Here is a 23,458-nt window from a genome sequence, read left to right as displayed (position 1 = left end):
TTTTAAATGAGGTAGTTTTTGCAGGCAGTGTTTGTGTTGCTGGTATCATTTGGCATGAGCAGTTACTGAGCAGAAGAAAGCCTGGTCAAACTGATCAGCAAAGACAGGCTGTCAGTAAGCTTTATTCTGGACATAACAGCAGTGTCTTTATCAACTGCACCAGAGTGCTGCTGCAGGGGGAGGTCATCTTAGACAAGGAAGTCGCTTGTTATTGTGGCTGGTGTCATCTACCTGGACTTGTGCAGGACAGCGTCAAACGCTTTCCACAGCATCCTTGTCTCTAAACTGGAGAGGCATGGGTTTGACAGATGGACCTCTTGGTGCATAAGGAATTGGTTGGGTGGATGTACTCAAAGAGTTGTGGTCAGTGGCTCAGTGTCCAGGTGACTAGTGATGTGTGGTGTTCTCCAGGGGTTCGTGTTGGGACCTATCCTGTTCAACATGTCAGTGACATGGACAGTGTGATTGATGCGCCCTCAGCAAGTCTGCTGATGACGTCCAGCTGTGTGGTTCAGTTGATAAGCTGGAGGGAAGGGATGCCATCCAGAGGGACCTTGACACGCTTATGAGGTAGCCAGTGCCAGCCTCATGAAGTTCAACATAGGGAAGTGCAAGGTCCTACACCTGAGTGGGGGCAATCCCAAGCCCTGACGACTACAGGTGGTGCAGAGACTAGATAGGGAGTAGCTCTGCAGAGAAGGACTTGGAGGTGTTGGTCAGTGAGAAGCTCAGCATGAGCTGGCAGTGTGCACTCACAGTCTAGAAACCAGCTGTCTTCCAGGCTGTATTCAAAGGAGTAGGACCAGCAGGTTGAAGAGGTGATTCTATCCCATTGCTCTTGTGAGACCACACTTGGAATACTGCATTCAGCTCTGGAACATAGGAAGTACCTGGACCTGTCTGAGCAAGTCCAGAGGGGGCCACCAAGATGATAGAAGGGCTGGAGCATCTGTTTTATGGAGACAGGCTAGAGAACTGGGCTTGTTCAGGCTGAGGGAGAGAAGACTGAGGAGACCTTATAGCAGTCTTATGGTACATAAAGGGGCCTACAAGAAATTTGGGGAGGGACATTTGACAAGGGCATGTAGTGATATGACAAAGGGAAATGGCTTTAAATTGAAAGAGAGGAAATTTAGATTAGATTCAAGGAAGAAATTCTTTACTCTGTGGGTGCTGAGGTGCTGGCACAGGGTGCCCGGAGAAGCTGTGGCTGCCTCATCCCTGGCAGTAATCAAAGCCAGGTTGGATGAGGCTTGGAGCAACCTGCTGTAGTGGAAGGTGTTCCCTGCCCATGGAAGGGGGTTGGAACTGGATGAGCTTTGAGGTCCCTTCCAACCCAAACCATAAATTTAAAGCTCAGTAAAGCAAACTATGTAATGCAGCTCTAATCAAATTCAGGGTCATCTGGCAGCAGTTGGTGAATGAGGTGGGATTGACCGATAATAGAAAACTATTAAATATATATGAGATGATCAGGGCCTGGTGTGAAAGACCAGTGAAGAAAGGGTGAGGAAACTGAACTTCTTTAGTTTGGAGAAGGCTACAAGAGACTCAGTACCAGCCTTCCATCCTTAAAAGGATGTCATCAAAGGTGCTTAGCCAAGCTCTCCACGGTAGTGTTTGGTTGAAGGGCAAGAGATAACCGGTGGAAGTGAAAACAAGCAATTCAGGCTGGGTACAAGGCGAATCATTTCCCCATGGGGCAGTCAAGCAGTGGATCTGGTTGCCCAAAGAGTTTGTGGAGTCTCCAGCATTGGAGGTTTTCCAGACTGGGCTGGCTAAAACTCTGGAAAACGTGGTCTGATCCCATAGCTGACTCTACTTTGAGTGGGAGGTTGGACTTTTTTTGGTAGGAGGCTTTCTGAGGTCCCTTCCAACTTGAATTACGTATGATCTGATCCAAAAACTAATACATGTGCACACACACCCCCTTGCCTCTGACAGATGAAGCAGCAGTAGAACTGCAGATGTCTGCAAGGAGGTGCCCATGTGGAAGACTGTTTTTTAAGCTGTTAGCTCCCACAAGCAGGACACAGCCTCTGCAAAGTTACTGTATTTAAATAAGCTTCTCTTCCCTTTTTTCCCCTGTTTTTTTGTGGCTCTAGCTGTCTACTGGTTGTTCCATAAGCGCTAGATACTGCTTTGAAAAAACCAACCCTCTTAATTTTTCTGAGCCCACAGTCTTTGTTAATCTGCTTGATCTGAACTTTTAAGTTAGGTAATGAAGGAAGTAGAGAGGCATGGTTCTTTGTGCAGTTCTGGAATGGAAACAGCTTACTAAAATAGGTTAGTTATCAGAATAACAGTGCTTTGACTTAGTATATTTGATTACTTAGTTAGATTATTTTAATTAAGTATGGAGGAAGCTTTTTTCCTGAAAGACTTTGGGAAATTCTTTCTTTGTACAGCCTTTACTTTGGATTTTGGTTGATTGGGTTACCTGACAGTCAGATATTAGGAAGGACTATAAAGACTGCTTTATGTTGATACAGTACAATATGTATAATTAAAAATGAGTTAGAAATAGGGGCTTACAGATTTTGCAGATGTCTGAAGGCTGTTTGTGGAGGAGTCAGAATGGAGGGTGTTTGGTTTTATATCCCTTACAAGGTGGAAGGAAAGACTTTTTATACCATTATTGCAAAGGCAGGAAGTACATGGCTGTTTTCAGACTTTGTAGGTGCAGACTTGGCGCAAATTTAGTAACATTTTTATGTCCATTTTTCCAGTTTGAAATAACTCGTTCCATCTCACAGGAAAATTCACTACTTTTTGGTCACTTCTGAAGGATCAAAAGGAAGATGATGATGTAAAAATGAAAAATACCATCCATGTGGCCAGCACCGTGTTGAGTGTGGTGGAGGAGAAAACGGTGTTTTCTTTTTTACACTTTCAGAAACCAAAACCTGGAAGCTTTCCATTATTTTTTCCTAGATGAACATTGGAGCAGTATGGTTGTCTGACCAGTGCTTCATAGTGTGCTTTTTGTAAGCCATATTAAACTTTGCAGCTTTACAGAAATGTTGAATAATTCTTATGGGCTGGAATCACTGGAACCTGAGCATGGAGAGCATGCTGTATGTAAGCTGAGCAAATACCATCAGCTAACAATAGTTTTCCTGTTTTCTCTTGATAAAACAAGAAGAAAACTTCCTGAAATTTGGATGAGACTTTATTTGGGATTATCAAATATTATTTCCAGCAGGCTGTTAAAAAAACACACCTAAAATGTTCAGGTTATTGTTTCTTCCCACAAAACCAGCACTGTCAGTGTTGAACAGGAGTTTGGTGGTGTGGTTTAGGTTTTTTCCTGTGAAGAGTAAAGACTTTTTCCTCAGTTTTTTAGAGTATGTTTTTCTGCTTTTTACTGAACAAATGTTGGTAAATCTGTTTGTGTACTAAATCCATTCTGATCCTTTAGTGTGGAGTGCTTGTTGGGTGTGACTGGGGAGAGTTAACTTGACTGGAAGGTTGTTTGGACCTTAGACACTGTTACCCTACAGGTCTGTGGAGAGTGATAATGTTTGTGTTCCCCTTTCCATTACTTCTTCATAATGCCTACTTGCAGCTTTGCCATGGAAGGGACTTCTACATCAAATTTCTCATGTGAATGTGAAGATGGTTACAGCTCATACATCCTCTCTGTACCCAATAAATCTAAACATTGCTTTTAGGCACTGTAAACTAGAATTCACTGTATTCACTGTAACTAGAATTCTTTAAAAAGGCTGATTATAAAAAAAAAGTTGCTATTTTCTCTTCTGTTATCAGGAAATGCATACTTGCCTTTGAAATATTCGCATAACTGTAGGATATGGAATGGCTTATATTCAGTCCAAGCTCAAACTGTAACACCAGAAAAATGTTTCTGTGCAGTGTGAAATTTGGGATAGTAAATTCTGCAATATGTGTGCTCTGCTCTTTTCCACTGTGGGATCAGCATTGTGAAATGTGACTGTTTACACATATTTGTGGCACATTGTGTGGCTAAATTTAGTGGGTATAGAGGGTAGTAGCTTCTTGGTAAATCCATATAAAGTTATTTTTGGGGTTGCCTAAAAACCAATCGTATATAGCTTGGTTGTTTCAGAGATTTGTTACATCTTCTGTCTCTGAGTTGAATGTAGGTTTTGGCTCTATTCATCTTGCAGCCATTGTCTTCAATATACATTGAAGAAACAAATTATTAGAATAAAGCTATTATGTGAAGTTATGATTATTATAAGCTTTAACTGTTCAAAACCAACATAATGGATTTAGATTTAGAGCCAATAATGATATTTTAAAAAGACTTTGAGAGCAGAAGTTGTAATTTATCAAAGAGAAATTAGCCAGTAAGTATCTGGTGTTGCATTTCCTCTGTTGAGTGATTCCTACTCAGACTTAATATTTTGTATGGCTTTTAATATTAACTGATGTTGGCTTTGCTTCTTTTATTTTTTTTTCCCCCTATATGTATTAGTGTTTTCATTCTTGGCTTGCTGAATTTTCCTTAATTCCCATTTTTATGTATATGTGTCTCTAACCTACAGATGTTTACTATATGTTTACTATACTGTATATGTTATTTTCCCCCCTTTTACTCAATTTTCCCTTTCCAGACCATTGTACCATATTTTGCCAGTTTGTCCCTTCTATTGTTTTCTAAACACAGGAATAGTGGGTGATTTTGCTGGTGATGCCCAGTGAAAGCTACCAGCCATAACAGCAATAAAAACATAGCACCATAATGGGAACAGAGCATTTGCATTGTAGATGTGTAGGAAGAGGAGAATTGTATCTTTTGGCCGATGGTTCCTCAACTGAGTAAAATCAGTGTCATTTTGCATCACTACCCGTCTGGCATGTGATAAACCTGAAATTTCCAACTGTAGTAAGAAAGGAATGGGGATTGATCTTGTTGCTCCTCTGACAGATGTCACGTGGAGTAGTTCTATCCTGAAAAAGGTTTTGTTAGTAGGATGGCAAATGAGAGTCTGCAGTTTGAGACTAAGACTTTATTTTGAAGTTCAGTGAGAAGTTGGGAACTTAGAAGGATGGCCGTGAAGATATTTTGTGTTGCTGAAATGTATGGATGAGTGAAACCCAGAAGAGGCTGGACTGTCTGTGTGTTCTGATGTGAGAGTGAATTGTGGCTGAAGTAGTTGCAGAAGTAATCTAGAAAATCATAGAGTTTTTCTCACTTAGGCACACATGAGATATTTAGGTGTTGGGAAGCTGTATGCATCAGTGCAGCTGAAGAAGTATGGCTGGAGAAACGAAGGAGCAAATTGAGATTGACACCTTTTGTTTTAATTCCCGGTTCTAGACACCAGGAAATAAGGAAAGCCTGTACCTGCTGGGAACTTGTACTTTAATCAGAACAGAGTGTCCAGAACTGCTTATCAGCAGCATCAGTGGTTTGGAGAGAAAGTATTAAAAATTGAAAATGTTGACAGTGTTCCTGTATATGGCAGTTCCTAGGTGCTGGAATTTGCAGTAGGACTGGAAGCTGGGTGCCCAGGCTCTGCTCTCTTACTATTACTCCACAGCAGCACTTTGTTAGAAAAACAAGTTGCCTCTTAATGAAAGGCAAGTGTCCCTTCCCTGTGATCTTTCTTTTCAATACATGTTTTAACTTGAGACCATCGCTAATACAAACTGGAGAAAGCTGAATCATGTACTTAACTTTTTCTTTTAGGAGAGTCTTTGTACTTTTGAATCCATATAAATACTTTGAAGGGCAGCAGGATCTGAATTCTGCCTCATTCCAATTCTCTGCATTTCATACAGTGAAAATAATGAGATCTAATAATATTGGTGAAGCAAGTTGTGTGAGAGAACCAGTTTGTGCCTTGCTCTCTGACTGCAGTTTTGTGATTTACATCACTTTGGGGAAACAGAAATATTGAGACTGAATAATAACAATTGCTGAAGTTAGAGAAGTTTGTCTTTTTTTTTCCCATACAGGTACAGTCTTAACCTTTATGGTTCCAAATCTGTATCTATTCTACACTCAAAATTAGATGCCTAAGACTTGTAGTGGTTGCAGCTCCTTCCTGATTAGTTCTGCTGAGCACAGACAGTGTTGGCTGAAAGTAAAATCCGTGTGTTAAATAAGACTGACATGCTTATTTTGATGCATGTGGAGTTAATGACTGCTAAAAAATAGTTACTATGAACCAAATTGAATGGCAGTGAAATCATGGAAGCTGATCTATAAATTAGTAAGCGGCTTCGATTAAGAATATTCTGTTGAACGTTCTGGGTTTGATTAGTTGATTGGGTTTGTCCAGAATTGATGGTAAAGTAATGAATGTTTTACTCCTATTATAAACTATTTAATACTCTTTCCACCCCCAAGCAAGCACAAACTCTTACAGGATTTTGCTTTAGACAAACAGAGTTTTTAAAACTGATAAGGACAAACTTCTAATGCCAGTTTCAGGCAGTTTTTGTCTGGGAGTTTGAGGTTTAAGTTCGTGTGTGATCATCTGACTAGAATGAAGCTGATGTCCTGTTGCTGGTGTGTGTAGATGACTCTTAAACTAAATGGTCTCCTACCATCAATTTGGTAACTTCATCTTTTTGAGACTTGGAGATTTCTCGGTCCAAGGTGTTCATGTAGGTTTCTCAAATGTCATGTAAGCACTGTTGTATGCCAAAAAAAGTAGGAACCTTTAAAAAATACTTGAGATTTATCAGTTTAACTTTATCATTCAAGGTATCCATCTCGTATTGAGAAGATAGATTATGAAGAGGGGAAGATGTTGGTCCATTTTGAACGATGGAGTCATCGTTACGATGAGTGGATTTACTGGGACAGCAATAGGTTGCGACCCTTGGAGCGACCAGCATTAAGGAAAGAAGGGCTAAAAGACGATGAAGAATTTGTTGTAAGTGGCACATTTATTTAGTCTTTGACTTGTTTTTGTAAACTGTCCTACCTGTTTTCTTACATAAAATCTATCCAATAATGTCTAATTATTTTAATATTTTAGATATTTTTTCTAGAAATATTAATGACTGACTTTGTATAAAATAGGATTTTAAACCTGGAGAAGAAGTACTAGCTCGTTGGACAGACTGTCGATACTACCCTGCAAAGATTGAAGCAATTAATAAAGAGGGTATGTATTTGTGCATGATCTGTTGGTAAGGACTCTTTGCATATGTTATGCTGTAGCTGTAGTCTGCTTATGTGACATGCATATAAAGTTTTCCTCACTGCCTCAATATTTGGTGAAAATGTTTCTATTCTATGCAGTTGAGTTAGAGGTTTGTCTTTTATCTGTGTAAAATTAGAAAATTGGAATTCCTTCTGGAAGAAAAAATGCTTTGTTTGTTCAGTGATGAGAATAAAGTCCTGTGCAGAGTGTTACAAATGTTTTTGTACTATTGTTGATTTAATAATAACATATAGTAAATAAAACAGCATAATACTTTGTATATTATATATGATCTGTATTGTATATCACACTACATATTGCATATTAATTATATTGTATATTTATTGTATAATAATGTTATTTAAAAGTTCATCCTTGTTTTAGGTGTGTAAAGTTCTGTTTATTGACGAAAAACAATGGGAACAGGGAAATAAAGGTTAATGCTTTAGATGCAGTACTTCGCATGGGGTGATATTTCTCATGAACATTAGTAAGAGTTTTTACTATAGTTTAAATGAGGATTTGATTGTAAATTGACTTGGTTTCCTATTGTGGCAACTTAAATATGACGTAATTCTTTCAATGAGGTACAAGAAAAAGTGACACAGTAGCTTAAACATGCTTGAAATTGTCCAAGTGGATAAAGAGTAACAATGTAAGAACAGGGTTTCATTGAGATTTATTTTTTTCTTTAAATTCTATATCCTGACTATAGGTAACTTGGTTACTTTGTTCATCCCGCCTACAAAATATTTTGCTAAAGCTTTCATAGTAACAAGGTGTGTTTTGTTTCTTAACTACTCATAGTGACTACTTCACTCCTTTTCTAGGAACCTTCACAGTACAGTTCTATGATGGTGTTATTCGATGTCTTAAGAGGATGCATATCAAATCTATGCCAGAGGATGCAAAAGGACAGGTAAGAATAATTTAGGTATCTTTGCTAGGTTTTATATAGGTTCTTTTTCTTTAATATCTCGAGTTTGAAAAAGTGTCACCTAGCACAACTAGTTTTAGATTACAGTCTTTATTCTAGGTCCTGCACTGCCTTGCTTCACCAGTTTTATGGATGATGCCCCAGAGTGTGCTGCTCAAGTAGTCTTGCCTCTATCTGAAATGCCTGGCTGCCATACAGTCCACTGCCAACTAATCTGTTCCCAGAGTTTCCTCCTGCAGAGTTCAGAAAACCAGGGGCATCCAGAGACTTTTTTTCTCTGATGCCCTTCCAGTAAAAAGGTTCAGCTTGTCAGTAGTCTGTGCTGCTGATTATTATTGTTTTTTCTTCTCCACCCCATCTGTTTGCTACTTTGGTAGCTTTTTGCCCACATGTTCTTACTGACATGACTGTTCTGTGGGGTTTTCTCCCTTTTATCAGAACTTTTGGGGATTCAGATAGTTAAATATTTCTTTATTTCTGATAATGTCCAGTTTCTTAAAGAAGAGATGCTGAGTAGGAGCTGAGGGAGGCTGTGAAGTAGAATACGTGATTTAGTCACTAGGAATATCTTCACTTGCAAAGGAAAACAGCATTGAAGACTTAATCTTAAACTGAAATCCATAGTCACATTAACACTGGCTTCTTGCTGCAGTCTTACAATAACTGTCGAACCAGTATATAATATTTCAACAATACTTTTAGTATGAGAGTAAGATGGGAAGCTAGAGTATTCAACTTTACTCCATAAAAAGGAAAACTTGATTCATGTGGTTGTGACTGAACTGAAATATCCCTTCTGTGACAATATAAAGAAGTCCCTTACTCTGTCCTGTGCTTTTTATAGGAAGCTATGTTGTGTCTAATCTTGAGTTACTACTCTTAGGCCACAGGCATTTTCAGCTTTAAAATAAATAGTAAATCCATTTCTTAGCAACTGTTTTGATGTCCAGACATGCTTGGTGGCAGCCCAGCTCATCTGCTCTTTCCAATTCTTCTCATTATTGAAAGTTAGGGTGTCAGTCTCATGCATCTCAGGGACTGAATGCATGGGCTTCAGTGAAGTTTTGAGAAAGAGCAAGGGGGCCAAATCTGCACTTTCCGAGATTGATTTTTGCAAAATTAGGGATAGGCATGAAGTTCCGTAGCTTTCAAAGGCAAAGCTATTTTTTTTCTGCAACATGTCATATGTCATTGTGCTATGGTAAAAGTTTGTTTTTAAAGATGTTTCTGTGGTATGTAAGAATACAACCATAATCACAGAGTCATGGAATGGATTGGAAGGGACCTTAAAGATCATCTAGTTCCAATAAATATCTAAGATTTGGTTGGAAAATCAGTTACTTGAAACTGAGCTTTGTCTAAGAGTAGAACTCAAATGGCCGTTGTTGCTTTTTTGCATTATTTATTTTTAAGGACATTTACTAAAATTCATTTAAAGCTTAAAAAGATGCCAAGACTGTACTTGATTTGCAAAATAGTGAAGTTGGCAGATCCAGCACTTCATTAAACCTATGACTTGGGTTTTTTGTCTGTTTCCAAAGGGGGGAAAAGTACATCTCAAGAGATGAGTGTAAGCTTAAGGCATTTCAAGTTCTAGTGCATTAGCAAATTTAGCATGTAAGATCTGTTTAGAAGGTGTGTGCTAAGCATGCAGAATTTGAATTACATGGAGAGATTATCGACTAGTTAATTCTTTGATTTGAGCTTAGTGTGTCTTGAAAAGATTATAAGCACTGTAACACTCAAACTATTGAGTTTCAGCAGAAGTGTGTTTTATTAAGACTCAGCTGTGAGGATGGATTAAAGACTGGAAAATTTGTGTGGTTCAATGCAATAAGACTATAGGTTAAATTGCTGTGCAGATAAGCACAAAGTCATTGAAATCGCACATAAACGTGGCTAATGTAGAGAGAGAAAATAAAAGATGGGGATATTGAGACTGCCCTTGTGAGAGCACATGTGAAGTATTCGGATAACTTACTTTTTCTGTTTCATGTTTTTTGTTTTATCTTCGATGTAATTAGGCGCGCGAGAGGGAGCAGATAGCGCCGGAGCTGAGATTAGTGACGGAAATCGAACCAAAAGAAGTGAGTTTTGAGGAGGGTTTTGAAGGAGAGGGAGGGGACTTGGCACACAGGAAGAGGAAGCTGAGGAAAAAGCATGGATTTGCGATTGGAACAGAGGAAAACAAGAAGATGTGACAGGAGACAATGTGAGCCAAGATGTAGGTGGGGCAGACTGTTTAGAATTGAAAGGTGAAGGTGAGGAATCCAGGCTTGCTGTGGAATCAGCCGGTCAATAGATTGATGATATTTTATATGTGTGTATGTGTGAGTGTGTGGGAGCTGGGAGTTGTGAGGTGTCAGGAGAGGAAAACCAGCTGAATCTTTAGTACTGTAGATAAGCACAAAGGTGGTGGTTGTAGGCAGGTGGAAGAGTGTGCGTGCGTTCTGCTATTGGTATAAGGGTTGGATGTTAGAAATCATTCTGGTTTTGCCTTCTTATCTTGTAGGTTTAAGGAATGTTTTAAAATACAAGTGTTTTAGCCAATGGATGTGTAAGGCTGTGGGTAATTTCTACTAATGTCTTTCTTGATTGTGCAATTTCCTGTGCTTTGATTTAGTGAATCTAATAAGTAAAATGACAGCTTTCCTCAGTAGTGATAATGTTTTGTCTTCTAACTACAGTGTCCCATAACTTCTCTCCTGTCAATTTTCTCAGCTTACTTGAAAGGTGACCTTTAGTGAGAATAAAAAAGGAAATGTGCATTTATATTTTTATGGTGTATGTAAATGAGAAATTCACTGGAGTGAGATCCTGTGGGAAGTGGGAAATCGGGCTGGATGGTGCAGAGTAACTAGTCCGGAGTTACAAAACCACAGCCAATAGAGGAACAATGTCAGGGAGTGAGGGAGGAGTAGGGAAAACTTCTCTTAGGAGGATGTTTATTTTACTTAATTTCTAATGTGTTCATATTTGGGCCCTTGGCTTTGTGTATACTGAATGCTTTGGGGAAAAGTCCTGCTACTAAGGATTTGTAACTGGTTTCTGTGATATTTAGTGTCCTGCTGTTGTGGTTGACAGAGTAGATACCTCAGTGACCAAGACAGATTTGTGAATTCATTGTGCTTTAGGCTCCCACTGTTATTTCCCCATTTTTTATTTCTTTCTGAAAATTCTGAAAAAGGCACAAACATCTTTTTGAAGGACAAGTTCCTGTGCTCTTCAAAAGAAATACAGTCACCTTAGCATCTTAGGTGCTGAATAGTTCATGCACATCAGGAGCTGTGCAGGTGAGCAGTTAGCAGGAGTTAAAGGCTGAAAAACAGGAATTACCTGTGTCACTGTAATGAATGTGTTCACTTTGGAGCCAGAATAAAAATGGACCCACAGACTTTCCAGCCAATTCAGAATCACAGAACTGTTGAGGTTCGAAGGGACCTCTTGAGATAATCTTGTCCATCCACCGCTCAAGGTTCCCTTCTCTGACTTTAAATTTGTATGTTAATTCAGAAAAAAGTATAACCATCACCGTAATTAATGTCTCACTGCTCTGGCTTCTGGATGTTTAACCTTGGTTTGCTTCATTGTTTTGTGTCTTGCTGCCCTTTGTGAGCTCCATGTCCTAAGGAAAGTATCCAAACAATGAAATACAATGCAAACAAAACGCTTCGTGTTGTACCAGAAAGCTACTATTGGAACAGGACGCTTAGTTCAGGGTGCTCCTTGAAGCTTGATGTCTTCTGAAAGCTTCTGACTTAAGGGTGCTTAGCTTGACTGAAAATAAAAATGGTGTTTTGATGCAGGCTGCACTTCCTTTGCTCCCCACTTTTATTATACGATCAAGCTCCAGCCATATTACTGATCCTCTTCATCCCTTGGCCAGGGTACAGTGTAAGACTTCTCTCAGGTGTTCCTAACTCCTCACCAGCACAAATAGCTCAATCCTTTTTTTTTTTTTGTCCTGCTGGATGGACAAGGCTCTGGATGGACTGGAGCTAATGTGTGTGCTTGTTTTGGCTGGCCAAAACCAGGTATGTGTATTTCTGGTTGACTATGCAGCTGGCAGTTAAACATGCTCTTCGTGGCTGGCACGTCGCTAAATGACTTTGATGGTTGCCTGTTGTGTAAGCATTGCCACAGCACTTCCAAACTTTGCTTCTGCTAGCTAGACTGAGCATATGCATCGTGCACTGATGGTTTGGACACAAAGCACTTAGTCTTGGAGGTACCAAAGCTGTTGGTGTTCCTAAGTACGTAGCTTGATGCAAAGTGGAAGCATAACCTATGTAAAGCAGTGATTTAAAAGCATTGAGCTATGGAAAGGAAAAGCATAAAACAAGGAAAAGTAATGCTTTGTATTTTGTGTTATGCTTTTCTTACACATCAAAGAAGGCAAACAAACCCTCAGTAGACTAGATATTAGGGAGACTTACAATGTGTAATGCGTGAGACAGAGTTGTGTTGAAACAAGATTTATAAAAACAAGATCCTTTAGGTACCTCGTATGATAACGTAACAAGGAAGGTCCAGCATAAAATATAGTCTGTCTACAGCTGGAAAATACCCCAACTATTTATAAAGTTCACATGTGAAGCTAAGCAAAAATTGTCTTTATGAAACCTTTTTTTATATGTGGGTAATACAAACCTCCAAATGCTCTTGTAGCCAAATTGCCAAGTGGTAAATTAAGTATCATTAAAACCACTCAGATGCTTAATTCTTACTGGTGGAGGATGAACGTTACTCTTGGTTTTTATACCACATGTAACTTCTCCATGGAAAAATTCTGTACATTGATGTCATAGAAAATCTGGAGAATTACTTTGGTAAAGAGGATCAAGTTTAAATTTTTGCTATCACATTGATCCCTGACATTCAGGAGATGTAAGGCAGGAGTCTGATCACTCCAAACTAGTGGAAATTGCTTGGCTCAGCCTTGGAAGTATTTGGATCTCTCTGACTTGTTGGGTGGCTAAACTTCATCCACATGCCAAAAAGTAAATTAATTTGGGCTGTATATTCTGTTGTTTACTCCTGGAACATTTCTGTATGGTCAAATAAGCCATTGTTCAAAATGGCATTTTTATTACTTTCAGTGTGGATTGTGAAATTCAGTCATATTATAGAGCGCTGTATTGAAGTTGGTCAATGAAAGTTATAATATGTACACAAAAAGAGTGCTACCTGTAGTTACTCTAGAAACACAGATCCAATTAAATAAGAGTTACCCTGCTTTATCAGTTGAATTCAGGAAGAACTCTGGTGGACCATGCTTTGAGTTGATGGTAGTTTTGAATAATAGTTAAATTTGAGCAGCAATGGAGTTGGTGCATTTCACAGCCAGAAGGGTAAGAACAAAGTCAGTTTTCTGGGTGTGGGAGCTCCTGGGTTTCTACAGCTATGACACATGAAAATAGATAGCAGGGAACATGTGCATCCAGAATCCTATGCATTATGTTTTTTTTGAAGGTGTTTTCTTTTTGCTTTTTATCCATGTGGCATACTGGTAATACTTCAAGTTTATTTGGGAAACTCATTTCATCACTCTCTGAGTAGTAGCCATAAAAAGGATTTCAACTGCTCTTGAACATTTCTAGATGAAGTTTCACTGGGTTTATAGGTATTTTCTATTTGAATCTCAGGCACTTTTTAATACTTACCATTTTTTCCTTTTTGGAGGATTGGATAGCTTTGGTCAAAGCTGCTGCTGCAGCAGCAGCCAAGAACAAAGCAGGAAGTAAACCTAGAACCAGCGCAAACAGCAATAAAGATAAAGAGGACAGAAAATGGCTAAAAGTTCCTTCAAAAAAGGAAGAAACCTCAACTTCTACAATCATGCAGGAAGTCCAAAAAAAGGAAGAGGAGCCTACATCTAGTGATACATTTGGTAAAAACAAATTCTGTAAAAGATAAAAGTAGGCTTATCTGTAATGTTAAACTCGAGTTCCTGTTGTTAGTTTTGCTGTTAAGTCATAACTAGTATTTCTTGAGGAAGATGTCACATTTGCTGTTATGATAACTTTATGATACATAACAATCAGTTCAGAAACAATTTTTATCAGGTAAATCTAGTTTGGTCATCATTTACTCCTTGTGCAAAATCTTCTTACTAGCTCTAAGAAGAGCAGAACCTACGGGTTTTTTAAATGACTTTGTTGTATGCTATGGTTCATGTTCCTGCATCTTCTGTTACCTGTAAGGTAATCCTTGATCTTGTGCTAAGAAGAAAATCCAAAACCAGTACGAGTCATATATACATATTCAGGGATGTTTAAAACTATCTCTGGGCTGATTAGAATTTGTTCATTTTAATAGTCTTTAATACTGATTTCTCATCCTATTGAGTAAAAATTGCATTTTTGAGGTAGTCTGCATCTAATGCTTCGTTGTGTAATACTAAACATTGTGTAATTTTCATTTTTAATAGTTTTAAAGTGTCTTTACAGCAGTATTCAAATAGCAGTTCTGAAATATTAAAGTATTGTGGGTGTTGTCATGTATTTATGAAACGTGAGTTTATTAGATTTCTCTTCTGTTTAATAGTAGGATTTCCTGTAGTGGATGTTCCAAAGATGGCCTTTGTGCAGGCAGAGAGCACGTTATCACACAAGCGGAAAAGTAATTTAGGCAACTCATTTCAGGCAAAGAGAGCTCGTCTTAACAAGATCACTGGTAAAATACTTTTGTTGTTGACTTTTTTCCTTTTCAATGTAGTGAAATACACGTGTTTATATCTAAGGTACTGAAGTAGATTGAGAAAAGCATGTTCATGAGGCAGATATTCACTACAGTCTTTTACTTGTTAGGAATTTAAAAGGAAGATATAAAGGGTAATAAAATCTACATAGTTCATGATTTCAGAGAGTGGTCTCAAACTTGTTTTGGTTGTTTCAGTTTCTTAGGAAGGTTGCCATCCTGAACTGATGGCTTTCTTGAGTAGGTTTTAACTCTAGCTGCACAATTTTCTCCGCTTTAATGTGAATTTGGGGTTTGTCCAACTTCTTAACAGGGTCATAACCACTGTAAAGCTTTTGTTGGCTGTGGAAAAACTAAATGTTTTGTCAGTTTGTCATAAAGTAAAACCGTTGCTGGAAAGAGTTTACAGTCTGTCTTTTAAAAGTGTACAAACCTAGCTACAAATTGAAGCAATGGAGATCTGAAACTTTATTTCAGTGTCTTAAGGCATTTGTTCTCTTATGTTTATTAGTCAAAGGTGTTAACGGAAAACAAGTATACGGCTGTTGAATACAGTTTATGTAACAGGAAATGGAATAATAGATAATTACATTTCATTCCAAAAATCAATAGAAATTGACTTAGCAGTGAAAAGACCTATTTCAGTTTGTATCCCTCCTCCCCCATGCCTCCCAGTAAGCAAATTGTGCTGTCAGCATTGATCCTGTCACTGCTTAGGATGAGGCAATGTGTTTGCACCTGTGCTGGGAAATTATCAGATGCATTTCAAAATATGAGTGGATAAAAGTTGTGAAGTCCCCCCCTGTAGCAGAGGGGCCTTTGGACAGATGGTAAGATACAAGTACATCCCTCTCATTATTCTAGTAACTACAGTTTTGTGTGAAGTCTGGCAAAACTCTGTGCTGCAGATGAGAGGGGAGGGTTTGTTTGTTTATTGTAGTAGATAGGGTATTGTCATTCACAGGAAAAGTCTTATTTCTATAAGATACCCCTACCACCCCCCAATTAATAAACTGTGTGATGAGATTCTCAGATTTGTTTTGGCTGGTCCAACCTTTCATCAGTCAGCAGTGGAGGACACTTAGCTCTCTTATGAGTGTGGTTCTGTTTCAGTGTCTCAATCAGTACTTCAGTCTAAAGGAGAAAACACATGAAGTGGACTAATATGGAATATGATATGAAGGAAGCAGCTTTCAGTAAGGCCAATTCTGCCACCAGGATTTTCTTTCCTGGAAGGCTTCTTATTTGGTACCAAGTTTAGTTAACAGATGTCTGATTTATCAGCCTCATTGCTACGTTCCTTTGCCCATACTGTATACACCTTCAGTTAAATCTCAATTTAATCGCTGCCATGAGCAGTAGAGGTGTAAGATTGTAAATATGTATCACTAGTGTGTGTACATTCACATGTATGTAGCCCTATCAATTTCTTTCCTTTAACAGCTAGTAGCAGAAGATACCTAAACCAGGTGAAAAACCTGTGACCCTAGAAATTATATTTGTATCTGCTTGTGGATAGTTTCTTCCTTCCTAAGGAGCTTTGTGAGAATAACAGCAGGCAGACAGGGTCATGTAGACTATACTTCATAGTCAGTAAACATATCTTGCAGCCATTCTAAAAACAGCGTGTCTATGTATCTATGAAATCATGTTCCACTAGCAGACAATATGTTAACTTTCAATGGAAATGAAGTAGTCCTTCTAATTACAAGATGAAATTTGTCATGCTTGGCAGTTACTTTGCTTAACTGTTCTCAAAATAGCACTTTTGCAACTTGTAATTGTTTTTATTGTTGCATATAATGAAGTATTTTGCAAATGTAACTGCTGATGATCAAACTTTCCCTTGCTACATGCTTTGCTTATTTCTTATGCTTTGAAATACTTGTAAATTGCCATTTGTGTCTCTGGCATGAGTTTTTGGATTTGAGGGAAGGTTGGGATTCATGTTGGTGTACCCATCGGAATGGCTACCAAAAAATGATAAAGCATTGTAGCTGTTAGGAAAACATTCATTTACTAAGTGTCTTACAGCTGTATTGGGAAAATAGAGCAATAGGCTGTCTGAAGGGTACTGCCTTCTGGATTTCAATTCAGCATTCAGTAATTGTTGCAGAAGGTTCTCCTTGTTTTGCCACAAGGGACACAGCTGCATCTGGTGCTCTTTGCTCACCATTTCCTTCCTTTACTCATTTTTCTTCTGCTACTGTCACTGGGGGAAATTATATTTCTCAAAGGTGAAGGATGTCTCCTGCTAAGCATGTGTTAACGTCTTCTTCACAGTATAGTTGTCTCTGTTGGAAGGCTTGCTTCGACATCTCCTTCTGCAGTGTTGATACCTAAAAGCTAACATCTGCAGCAAGCTTACAGAACAGAATGTTTCTAGTTCACTATGCCACCTCATGTTCTTAATTTGTTAGGTGTTAATGACGGAGGATGGTGAACTGTAGTCCTGCTGCTGTAGGAGATTATGGAATTGTTTTGTCTTTCTACAGGCATGGTGATTGGTTAGAAAGGTACCTAAAGAGGTAGAAAAGAAGGAAGTAAGAAGGGTTATGTGTTCACAGGTTTGACAGAATGTAGGTTCATTTCATGGCTTTACTTTTTGAGCACTGAAAATCAAGCTAAAATGATAGTCCTAAAATCATAGGATGGTTTGGGTTGGAAGGGACCTTAAAGCTCATCCAGTTCCAACCCCCTGCCACAGGCAGGGGCAACACCTTTCAATAGACCAGGTTGCTTTAAGCCCCATCCACTCTGGCCTTGAACACTGCCAGGGATGAGGCAGCCGCAGCTGCTCTGGGCAGCCTGTGGTTTGTAGAACCACAAAAGCTGCCTTATGGGCTGTAATTTGTTGTTTAGTGTTTAAAACTCTGCTTCAGTTAAGTTTGAAAATTATTTCATTCTTTTTATTGTAGGTGTAGGATTGTCAATATGAAGAACATTGCTAATTTTGCAACTTGATTTAAACTGGATTATTTGAGTCACAGATGTTTATTTAGGTCCATAAAGCCTATATGTTTTATGAGGCCTAATGCAGAATTCATATCTTAACTGATAATTTTATTCATAGTAGTGTAATAGGGCTAAGTAAGCTTCAGCTTTTCAGTTAACCTATTTAGCTGTGAAATCAGTTAGTTTACACCTTTTCTTATGGACAGAGTGTTCTGAAAAAGTTTTAAATAAAACATAACTATTTTCCAGTAAACTGAGTATAACTTGATCTAACGTAAAGAATAAATGAAACAAAGCACCCATTATTTATTGTGGAATGCTGAAATGTGATAGCTCTCTAACAAAATACCACAGCGTTTTGTGCGCATGTTTGTTTTAAAGTCCTACATGCTTCCCAAGAGCCCAGGCTTCCCTAATCTGTAATTCCATGGGTATTGTGCGCTGTAAATTAATTTTGAGCATACCTAATTTTTCATGAAAAGCAATAGGAATTTCTCATGGATTTGTCAGTTCAAGTTATTTTTGAGAACTTAAACTCTCCACCTCCATCACTGACATTCTGAGGGATTAAAGAGTAGCTTTTATTCAGATTTGTGTATTTTAGGTTTTATCAGTTCTGCTTTGTCTTACGGCACAGAACTTTTTCTTTCTTTTCATACTTTGAAGTTCATACTTGAAGTAACTTCATACTTGAAGTTACGGTGTGAAGTACAACTGAAGCTGTTGTTATACTCTTAGCCCGCAACAGAGTTTGTTGTCTCATGCCTTACAGATTTCCTCTTGTAGTAACAGTGATATAGTATGAGCTTATTAATGAAGTGACAGATTCTGATGTATTTGCTCCCAATGCAATGTCATTATTGAGGTAATTGGGGAACTCCACTGCTGACAATGTTAATTGGAATATTAAAACCTTTGTTGCATTCTGTCTAAGAAAGGTCTGTATGTGTTAAGAAGTAGTAATACAACTTCTGATGGGATTTTCTTAAAGACCAGAAAGGGGAGAGATAGCAAAGTCTTCTAAATAATTTGAATCCCTCAAAACTTACTTACATATCATAGGCTTGGTTTAAAAGCCCAAGTGCTTGGGCTGTAAAATGATGGTGAGGCATAATTTTACAATTTATAAGTTGATTTTCGTCTTTTCAGTGGAAATGCCAGAGAAGTGCCTCTTGTGAAAGGACAGCATCATGGGAATGACCTTCACCTTTTTGTTTCTTCTAATTTAATGTGTTCAGTTTTATGGGGAGCTGTTTCAGAGGGAATTATGTTGTAGATATAAGCAGCTCATATTTCTTGTCTTACTGGTTTTGCTTTGTTTTCCACAGATTCTTGTTGCAAGCTGCTTCTAACTATAAATCTTTGCAACTTCTCTCCTAAGGTTTATTGGCATCCAAAGCTGTTGTTGCGGATGGTGCTGAAAAAAAGGAAGGCAACAAAGAAACAGCTCCAGTCCTGGAGCAGGTATGAAATGGTAGAGTTTGATTCTTTTGCAAAGTTCCCACTGGAGTGTGCCATGGAGATGTAGTACCTACAACATTAAAATTTACCCCTTCAGGTATAACAGGGAACTGAAAATTGATCTTGTGTTTACATTTCTGGCAGAGCCAGAAGGCCGGAATTTAGTTGTCTCTAAACACAGTGTTGACTTGAATTTCAATAATGAGCTTTTTTGTTAGAAAACTTAGAGAATCATAAAATCATAGAATGGTTTGGGTTGGAAAGGACCTTAAGATCATCCAGTTCCAACCCCCCTGCCATGGGCAGGGATACCTCACACTAAACCATGCCACCCAAGGCTCTGTCCAACTTGGCCTTAAAAAAACCCCAGGAAACAGAGAAAAATGGTCTCGATGCAGCAACTGTGAGGAGACCAGTGACCCAAGGTCCAGTTTTACAGCTGGAGCCATGACTGGCTTAGGAAAAGGCCCTTACACAAATTAAGTTTGTGTTTGCAACAGGGTTTTTGACATCCTGTAAACTTCTTTTAAAAGAAGTTTCTTTTCTGTTGTTAAGATTTTGGTGTTGTAGGCTTGTATGTGTTTTACAAACTGCTCAATGAGCCATACATTTTGCAAGGGTGTGTATTTTAATAAATACAAAAAGGAAACTTTTAAATAATGTTAAGGGTCTGATTTTTAAACCTGCATATTTGCAGGACCTGAAGGCTGCCATTTTATCTTTGGCTTATTCCATTGTGTTCAGGCATTGCTTGACTCCGAGTTGTGCATTATCTTGCATATTAAAAGGGCTGAATGCCTAAGCATGGTAAAGCAAGCTAAGGATGAACAAGTAGTCTTGATTCAGGACATCTTTGCTTTCCAGTGATTTAAATCAGAGCCTTAATGTAGTTTTAATACAGCTTTTTTGTATTCATTTTCATTCTTCTTTAACAGCAGCATGTGAATAAACCAGCCTTGCTGCCCGCAATTCTTAAAAGAGCACTTCTGTTCTTAAGCCCCGGCACACTCTATGAACAGTCCCTACCCCAACCCTTATTAGCTATTTTGGTTGTACTGGTTCTTTAGAGCTGATATATAATTGCATTGCTGTGGTTTTTTCCATTGGCACCGCATTGGATGCGAGTCTTGTCAATGGAACATGGTTTTCTGTTTTTAATGCTGTCACTGTAATGGCGAACCGAGCCACTATGGTGTCAATGCATTGACTGATATTTTGCATAAAGGTTTACAATGTATTGACATGACATTCCATTTCTCAAATTTTTTGCATATTAAAGATGCTATGATTTTTATTGCTACTGTGTGTGATATTTTCAATGTGCAAAAAACTGTGAAATGGCTTACAGCATGTTGTTTTTGGAAGAATCATTACAATGTAAATCTTACCATGCAGAATCCCATTGTGGTGAATGGGACTTTGTGGTTTACATAGACTGTGTATGCAACATTATAAACTACAGTGCATATTTACTAAACACTTTTTGTTACTTCTTAGACTTAGTAACTCGGCTGTTTCTGTTTTATTGACTAGATATACAAAAGATGTCTCTGTGATTGTTTACATGCTAATGGTCTGAAAAACCTCATTTTTGGAAATACTTAGGAAGCTCCTTTAAAGAGGCATCGAAAATCCCAAATTGTCCTATTCCTTCGCTTCCAACTAAAACCAGAAACCTCACAAACATTTCCATGATTAACTGTGGGGAGGAGAATTTTTGAGCTTGAAGCTTTTTTCGCTATGTTCCTCCCATACTCCAATTAAAATGGCCGAGTTAAAACCTTCCCAAAAGGTTTTCCAGTAGCAAAGCTGACATTCCTTAGAGGTTTTGTCTGCCACTGCTATAAAATTGAATGGGTAAAATATCTTGTAGGGTTTTTTAATACTGTCGTACAGAACATGGTAGAAGTATTCAGGCCAGTAGCCGAAAACTGACTTTGTTGATGGAAGTTTATTTTGTTTCTATTTATATCTTTTTAGTTTACAGTTGTCTTAAACCCAAAACCTCAGATGATTAGTTGCAGATAGTTTATTTAACTGTATTAGGGTATGTCATGTTATATTTCCTTTTGACCAAGACCTGATTAGTTGAATAACATTACTTCATTAAGGTTTTTAATGTTAAGTTGTCCTGTTAAGAGGTTAAGCACCTTATCAAAATATTAATTTAATTTTTTTAATCTTGTTTAAATAACTTTGTAATTTGAAAGTAATGGATGCTGTAGTAATGTCTTTCACATCTGTGAAGATGACCAATAAAATTGTTTATTTACAAGTTACGACTCTAATTAATTTCTGGTAATACCTCTCATAACCAGCATAGGTATTCTCTACAGTTCATGGAATAAACTGCATTTAGTCCATGTGTAATTGAGTTATTCAAGGTAGAACTGATGCCTGCTGAATGGGATGTTTTGCACCGGATCTTTACATGATGCTTCCAGCAAGCTATTCATGCAGCATTCAGGGATGCCCTTCTACAAACATAGAACGTGCACTTGTGTTTTTTTGTTTTGCCTTTTTTCATTTATTTTTTTTTCTTCTCCATTGGAACATGGAAAGTTCCAGTGGAAAATAAAACTATGATTTATAACAAAACCCAATAATACCCTCTAATCATCAGTGTGACCTTTTAGTTTGGATAAAGTGGTGCACATGTTCTAGAAGTATCTTTCTACTTTGTTCTTTCCACTTTGTTCTGGTTTTATTAGATGGTACAATGCTGTGTGGTGTAACTGGGGCAAGAAAGTTAAACTAAGAAATGATGTTCAGATATTGTAGTTTGCCATTATTGGGCAGGTTGTAACACATGCACAGTTTATTCAGTCAAGTAGGAGGAACATGCAGTTAAAAAATCTATAATGCTAATGTCTGTCAATGCATGCTAGTTGTCTGAAATAATACTTCAGTACGTGTGTTAAGAAGGATGAAAATTGATGAAATCGGAAAGCTGCATTATGTGTTTGTTTTTGTCTCTTCACTCCCCCCCCCCCTTCAGAAACTGTCTTAACTCTTCATCTGCTCATTTTTCCCAACAGTTAGCAAACTATCTAACCCTGTGGTGCTAGAAGTTGTGATTTCTTCCTGTGTTTGCACAAACATATAATGTGGTGAAATCCAGACTCCCAGCACTGAAAGGGGTTGTGTGAGAGTGTATTCAGTATTTGGAAACTTTTTATTGTTTTTAGCTATTCCTTAAAGGAGCATTATCAACTTTTTCAGGTTCTGCTCTAAAAATTGCATCTGTGTTTAGTTTTCCTGAGGAACTTTTTGTCTTAGCATCTGCTTTTAGAACTGCAGTCTTCTGAACGAGGATTGTTTGCTCATAGCAGCGCAAAAGCCTGACACAGTTCAAGAAGTATCTGGACAATACTTTCAGTCAGATGGTTTAGTTTTAGGTAGTCTTGTGAGGAGCAAGGAGTTGGACTCAGTGATCCTTATGGGTCCCTTCCAACTCGAGATACTCTGTGATTGTACATCAGTGTACTTGTACACTTGAAACCCAGTGTTCTCTAAGTTATATTTTGAGGAAGCACTGGCAGTCCTGGTCTACCGAATATGAAAGAGAAACTAAGAAGTCCGTGTTGAATTTTTAAAGTGGGAGTAGAGGAAAACTGTTTGATTTCAGGCTTTTATGCAGGTATTAGAAATAGTAAGAAATTAGGGTGTTCTGAATACTGAAAATACTTGATAGTGCTCCTTTGCAAGTGAGAGTTTAATGTGATGCATTTTAAATAGCTTTCATTTGTACTGAAAATAGTGTTGCTTTAAAATGTGTTTTGAATACTAAAGTTGCTTTTAAAAAGATCAAAATAGAATACAAGAACTACAGCGAAGAAACTGAAATAAAAGTATCAATTTTTTATTATTTATTCAGGAGATTTCACCTAAACCACAAAGTCAGAAAAAAAATGAAGCTGATATTAGCAGTTCTGCCAACATTCAGAAACCTGCACTGTTATCCTCAACTTTGTCTTCAGGAAAGGCTCGCAGCAAGAAATGCAAACAAGAATCTGGAGATTCTTCTGGGTGTATAAAGCCCCCTAAATCACCACTTTCCCCAGAATTAATACAAGTCGAGGATTTGACGCTGGTCTCTCAGCTTCCTTCTTCTGTGATAAATAAAACTAGTGAGCACAGACATTTTAAAAACCATACCGTAACTGCTTATAAGAGATCTACAGACTTTTCTTTTGGTTGTAAATGGCTATTGCTTTTAAAAATTAATCTGCTTTAAATTAAAGGGCCAAGTTGGGAG

At 38.0% G+C, this 23,458-nt stretch overlaps 2 protein-coding genes across 5 annotated transcripts in view; one reads left to right on the top strand and one right to left on the bottom strand.

Annotated features, from left to right (window-relative positions):
* LOC134167867 (dynein axonemal assembly factor 11-like) overlaps positions 1–23,458 on the bottom strand; it is a 303,297-nt gene that overhangs the window by 64,163 nt on the left and 215,676 nt on the right. The gene's annotated exons all lie outside the window — the stretch shown is intronic.
* LOC134167866 (PHD finger protein 20-like protein 1) overlaps positions 1–23,458 on the top strand; it is a 212,088-nt gene that overhangs the window by 3,537 nt on the left and 185,093 nt on the right. For 2 of the 4 annotated variants that reach the window (XM_062626991.1, XM_062626989.1), the window contains exons 3-10: positions 6,704–6,875; positions 7,025–7,109; positions 7,979–8,067; positions 10,110–10,172; positions 13,768–13,975; positions 14,632–14,760; positions 19,121–19,203; positions 23,078–23,330. In XM_062626991.1, coding sequence (XP_062482975.1) covers positions 6,704–6,875; positions 7,025–7,109; positions 7,979–8,067; positions 10,110–10,172; positions 13,768–13,975; positions 14,632–14,760; positions 19,121–19,203; positions 23,078–23,330 — 1,082 coding nt within the window. Of the gene's footprint in view, positions 1–6,703; positions 6,876–7,024; positions 7,110–7,978; positions 8,068–10,109; positions 10,173–12,065; positions 12,120–13,767; positions 13,976–14,631; positions 14,761–19,120; positions 19,204–23,077; positions 23,331–23,458 lie in introns of all 4 variants that reach the window. The other 2 variants (XM_062626990.1, XM_062626993.1) reach the window with 2 other exon arrangements.

This window comes from Pezoporus occidentalis, unplaced genomic scaffold (genome assembly GCF_034315485.1).
Source record: "Pezoporus occidentalis ecotype Australia unplaced genomic scaffold, CSIRO_AGI_Poc_V1 ctg3, whole genome shotgun sequence".
NCBI lineage: Eukaryota > Metazoa > Chordata > Aves > Psittaciformes > Psittacidae > Pezoporus > Pezoporus occidentalis.
This window is presented reverse-complemented; position numbering and strand designations above follow the sequence as displayed.